The sequence below is a fragment of the Galeopterus variegatus genome, unplaced genomic scaffold (genome assembly GCF_000696425.1).
Source record: "Galeopterus variegatus unplaced genomic scaffold, G_variegatus-3.0.2 Scaffold146, whole genome shotgun sequence".
Lineage (NCBI taxonomy): Eukaryota > Metazoa > Chordata > Mammalia > Dermoptera > Cynocephalidae > Galeopterus > Galeopterus variegatus.
The window spans coordinates 382,570-388,569 of NW_007726257.1; the positions used below are offsets into that span (position 1 = coordinate 382,570).

The 6,000-nt window shown below is 36.7% G+C and overlaps 1 protein-coding gene across 1 annotated transcript in view; it reads left to right on the forward strand.

Moving 5' to 3' along the window:
• The window catches only part of PHLPP1 (PH domain and leucine rich repeat protein phosphatase 1), a 214,656-nt gene that overhangs the window by 160,568 nt on the left and 48,088 nt on the right, over positions 1-6,000 (forward strand). Inside the window, exons 9-10 of the mRNA XM_008591231.1 lie at positions 2,354-2,449; positions 5,329-5,484. Coding sequence (XP_008589453.1) covers positions 2,354-2,449; positions 5,329-5,484 — 252 coding nt within the window. The remainder of the gene's footprint in view (positions 1-2,353; positions 2,450-5,328; positions 5,485-6,000) is intronic.

Sequence of the window (6,000 nt, forward strand, 5' to 3'; positions counted from 1 at the left end):
ATATTACTATAAGTAATATTAATATGTCTAAGAATGTGACAGTAGCTATTGGGAGAATTGTTGCAATTATAATTTTATTATAAATTTGTAATTATATTATAAACATTTTTGAGTAGTACTTCATTTCCCACTAAACATGTCAGACAGTTTTTTATTTTTCCTTTTTGTTTTTTTTACTGACCGGCAACGGGATCACAACCCTCGATGTTGTGCCCGCACCGCGCTCAGCCAGTGAGCGGGAACCGGTCTCCACATGGGATCCGAACCCTCGGCGGGAGCGCCGCCGCGCTCCCAAGCGGCGCACTCTCCAGTGTGCCACCGGGCCGGCCCAGACAGTTTTGTTTAATGAACTTGCAGTCAGACATTACCTGATTAAGTTCCTTTTCTTTCTTTTTTTTTTCTGTCAGCCCTAGATATTGTTGTTTTCCACTTTTAAATAATAGCACAAGAGTGGTTTATTTACATCATCATTTACATGGTTTCATATAAATTTCTTGAACAGATTTATTTCAGAGAGTTGGCCATAGAGTGTATCTATTTTCCTTTTATTTATAGAATGTAACTGGCAAATGGTACCTATTGAAAACCCTAAGTAAGACTGAATTGGAAACTCTTGTGAAATGCTTATGCCTGAATTCTGCCACTTAAATGATAATCGTCTTCCTTTTGTAGCCTCGTGTCCAGAATCTTCATTGTAACATCCTCTACCTCATCCACTTCTCAAGCCATCATCTATCATAGTGTTTTCTAGGTCCTGACAGTTCCTCAGTTAAAAGTTCCAGGTTATTTTATCACTTACAGGAGTTTTAATGTTAAGGTTGCTTTTACTAAGGTGTAATTTAATTCTTTTGTCCTGTTGAGATGTTTTAGAGGTTAAGTACTATAAAATAAAATAATTGTGTCAGTCTTTAGGACTTCAAAGCCAGAACTGTGTGTGTCTATTGGTTACTAAGCTGAAATAATGCCTTCTATTTCTACATTTTAATTGAAAAGTTGATGTAATAGCAAAATTAAAGAGCAAATGATCTTTAAATCACATATAATACCACTACCTTAACATTACAACTATTTTCCATTTTGCTGTAATATCTTACAGTCCTTGTCCCAAGCATCGTATTTACACAGGATTGTTCATATGTGTATCAAGAAATGTAGTTATAATACACATACCATTTTAGATTCTTTGTGGTTGGTCATTTCACATACTTAAAAAGAAGGTAAAAGGCCAACCATGTACGGGCCGGCCCGGTGGTGCACTGCTACAGTGCGCCACTTGGGAGCGCGGCGGCGCTCCTGCCGAGGGTTTGGATCCCACATACAGACCGGTTCCCGCTCACTGGCTGAGCGAGGGGCGGGCGCAGCACCGAGGGTTGCGATCCCGTTGCCGGTCCCGGTCCGGTGTGGGCGCGACACTGAGGGTTGCGATCCGTTGCTGGACATGAAAAAAGACAAAAAGGAAAAAAAAAAAAAGGCCAACCATGTATGACTAGCAGACTTTCAAATATTGTAGATTTGTCTAAGTAATGGCCAATTCATTTAATAGTTAAAGTCACCATTAGAGTATTTCACTTGTTTCTAGTAGTCATAATTATCATCTGATGCTAAAGTAGATGTTTTCAATTAATTCTTTGAGTCTTAAACTGTCAGTGCACCTTTTCACTGCTGCCATGTTTTTTTTTTTTTTAAAAGATGACTGGTAAGGGAATCTTAACCCTTGGATTGGTGTTGTCAGCACCACGCTCACCAAAGTGAGCAACCAGCCATCCCTATATGGGATCCGAACCCGCGGCCTTGGTGTTATCAGCACCACACTCTCCCGAGTGAGCCACGGGCCGGCCCCACTGCTGCCATGTTAAAATTGCTTTTCACTCTTCCCATTTATTTACAGCTGTGTTTGCATGTTGTCAACTGCTGTGAAGTATTTTAATGTTAAGGGTAAAAATGTAAACTTGAAAATAAAACTGTGTTACGGTTATTCGACTTTTTGACTTAACTGTGTGTGTGTGTGTGTGTGTGTGTGTGTTTTACAATGTCAGACATCCTCTCCCTGTATTTGCATGTGTCTGAGGACTTCATAAGGAAATATTTCTGGGAACTAGACTTCTTTTATTTAGACTTTTGAGATGACGTAGGTGATATAACTGTGTATTTTCTTATTTTTCCTTTATTTCTTCTTCCTATCACAATTTATCTTGCTTTTAGAGTAAAGCGAATACACGTATCCTTTTGATTTATACTCACTCTACTTTGGTGTTTCATTTAAAGTTTTATTCTTTGCAATTATTTTAAATCTAGAACCATATTTGAGGCCAAATTCAATCAAAAAATAATAATTTCATGTTCTTGTATTTAGGAACTGCCTAGAAAATGTGCCTGAGTGGGTATGTGAAAGCCGAAAGCTAGAAGTTTTAGATATTGGCCATAATCAAATATGTGAACTTCCTGCCCGGTAAGTATTGCAGATCAAGTGAGAGAATCTCAAAGTAGACAAGCAATATAAAAAAAATTTGCTGATTCAGTGTTTAACTTGTTATTATGAACCCCTTCAAGAGTTTGTTTTAAAATTTGATTTGGTATCTTTTACCCCCTATGGTGTCTTCAAGTTCTAAACTTTCTTCATGTAGTGGAGAGTAAGGCTTTGACTCTCAGGCAGACTTTTCAAAGTCATGCAGTCAATGGTGCTTAGAATTTTTTTCTTTTTTAAAAAATTGTATTAATATTAGTTTTTTTACATTCTATGATGTCGTTGTGGAGCAGTTGGGGGGTGAAAGGGAGAAGGAAATAGGATGGGAGAATTCTCTACTACTAGAGAATTTAAAATTACATGTGTGGCTTATATTTCTGTTGGGTAACATTGTGTTAGAACATAGCTCTCATTAAAGATATCTGAGTTACATTTTCAGTCCCTGAAAAGCTTGGTTAATTTCACTTTGTTCCACAGCCATTCATTTTACCTGTAAATTTGATCCATTTGAAAATGCTTTCTGCTCTAGGGTATTATGTTGACTGAGCATGTAGGTGACCCAGTGTAGCTTATCACCATTATCTAGAAGGGGATATGTGTGCGCGTCTGTGCCTAACCCTTTTAGAAGAGGAACAGCAAAAATGAAACAGACTACTACTAGTGGGGAAAAAATAATTTGTTGAAAACATTTTTTACTGTATCCTTCCTCGTATTTTTTTCTCTTCTCCCCTCCAACAGATAGCATATTGGCTAAGGCTTCTGTTTCACTGTAGGCATGCAACAAAGACATTTTATATATACATACATATACACGTGGCACACACATACAAATACAAGATAATGATATTTTTTCCAATTTTTCTCAAAGTTTATTAATCTTAGATTTGTTGTTCATCAGTACAGGTTTTTTTTGGGATCTAAACAAATGCTTATTCAAAGCAAATACCAAATGCTGTATTGTCGAGAAATTTAAACTCTGTGTGTGTGTGTAACACGTGGGAGAAAAACAATACGTATTGTTTTCTTGTTTATGGTATTTAGTTGGAAACTTGTATGAGGCCTATTGTTGATATTCAGGCAAGACAGTGATCCATTTATCTTGATTTAATATTCAAACTTTTTTTTAAGTCTAAGTTGTGTATGTGAAGGCTTTGACAAAGCAGAAATTATTATTTAGAAGTGGAAATGTATAAAAGGGAAAGAAAGTATTTTAATGCTTAAACAGTATCCAAAAGAATTAAAATAAATCTAATAATTAGCATTTAATACTCATCCTGTAGTTAATCAAATCTACTTTTTATTTGGAAAGATCAAGATAAAGATTTCGTCACCTGTTTTTCAGTTATCTATGTGTTAACGGACAAAGAATATATATATGTTTATAATGAACCAAATGCTGAATTAATGGGTTGGTGTGACTGTTACAGGGACTGCCCTGTGAAGACTGACTGCATGGGTAATCTGACTGGCCTGAGTAATTTGTCATCACACTGATATCTAAACTTGGAAAGTCAGTTATCTTCAGTGGTGTCCCATGGTGTCACAGGGTTGAGACAGTTTGCTAGCATCTTTGTGAGCAAAGACTCTAGTTTTAATATTTTAAGTGAATGAAGTTATGCCATATGTATGGTGATTTCAATTAGATAGGAGGAATAAATTCAAGAGATCTGTTGTATAACACTAGTGACTAAATAACCATGTATTTTATTCTTAAAATTGCTGAGAGATTTGAGAAGTTCTCATCACACACAAAAAAATAGGTATGAGATAATGTGTATGTTAATTAGCTTGATTTAGGCATTCCACAGCGTATACATATACAAAACATCATGTTGTGCACCATAAGTATCCATAATATTTTTGTAAATTAAAAATGAATGCATTAATTAAAACAATGGGGACATTGGTGAGTGAGGTCAGAATGGTGGAAAACAAAAGGTCGATGAGGAAGCCTAGCTCTTTCACAGCAGCGAAATTCACAGTGAGTGAATTCTCATTCTTAAGTGAGCAGGATGCACATTACAGTGTCACTTTTCCACAGCCCCCAGATGTCTGTGTGTATACCAGGCACATCGTTGTTTATTCTCTACAACTGTTAGAGAAGCCTGGAGTGGTCATAATGCAGATTTACATTAGCTTAACAAAGTGTTCATCGTTTGTTGTAGTTCTGAAAACACTTGAAAGGAACACAGCCAAGCTTCCAAACAAGAAAATAGTGGATTAAGTGCATTCTGTTCTCTTCAGGAGAATTAGAATCTTTACCTTGGTCTGGAATTAAACCAAAGAGAAAACAAAAATGTACAGACAGAGAAGTGGGGAAAGGGAGTAACAATTAGGACTGTGAAATGCAACTGAGGAAAAGCATGACATTTTCTTGGTTGGCATTTGTAAAATTTTAATTGAATAGAAGTGTACTTTATTTAATGTTGATCCTGTAGGTAAAGATTGCTTAGGTGTATTCAGAATCTCTTGTGGGTAAAACACCTAGCATTCTAGGGCAGTACAAGACTACCTTGGAGAAGCATACAACTTTTTAAAGCTTGCCTTGTGAATCTGACAAGATTTGACTGATCTATGTAGTATCTGTCTACTTCTATGAAACTTCTTTTACACTACAAAGAGCTGCTTTGCTCAGTATCCATTTTCATAGTTTTCCCCATCCTCTTTTTTTTAAGTATGGAAAACATCGAAATATTAACTATTCCAAGTATGACCTTTTGTTAAAATGAACTTGCAGTTGCTCTACATGAATTTATGATTTTTGGAGAGATTATTTTAAGTTTTTTTCCTCCTCTTACTCCTTTTTAATCTTTACCCCAAACTTCCTCTAAGTAAGTTGCCTTCTTTTGTTCCTTTTTGTACAGGTTATTTTGTAATAATAGTCTCCGGAAACTACTGGCAGGACACAATCAGTTGGCAAGGCTCCCAGACAGGCTGGAAAGGACCTCGGTGGAGGTCTTGGATGTACAGCACAACCAGCTCCTGGAGCTGCCACCTCACCTTCTGATGAAGGCTGACAGGTAATGTGGCTTGTTTGTCTTGGGTACTCATCTGACTGTGAAACACCCCCTTGTTAGCATTTTTGTCTTCTGTGATTTGAGATCATTTGCATAAACTTTCTGATTGCTGTCTATCCTAGATTTATGAAGAAACTGGTTTTACCAGCCACTTCTCTGACCATTTTGTAGGGGATAGAGGCAGGGCTATCCTCTAGATTCTTGATTAATTTCACTGTTTCCAGGAGAGATGTAGGTTACCATGTGCATAAACATACGTCGTGGGGATACAAGTGTAAAACAAGGGTGAGAAGTGTGCTATTGTATTGCTGCCTGGTTGGAACTTGTGCAGGCTGCTCCAGGCAATTAGAAGATAATTAGTTTAATTATCTTATGATTCTCTGTTCCTGCTTTCACATATTTGTGACTTGGTGACAGAAATGGATTTTCCTAGAGTTTGCTTGGTTCTTTTTTTTTTTTTTTTTTTTTCCGTTTTTTTTTTTACCGCAATTTCCCCCCCCATTTAAATGAATTTTTTTT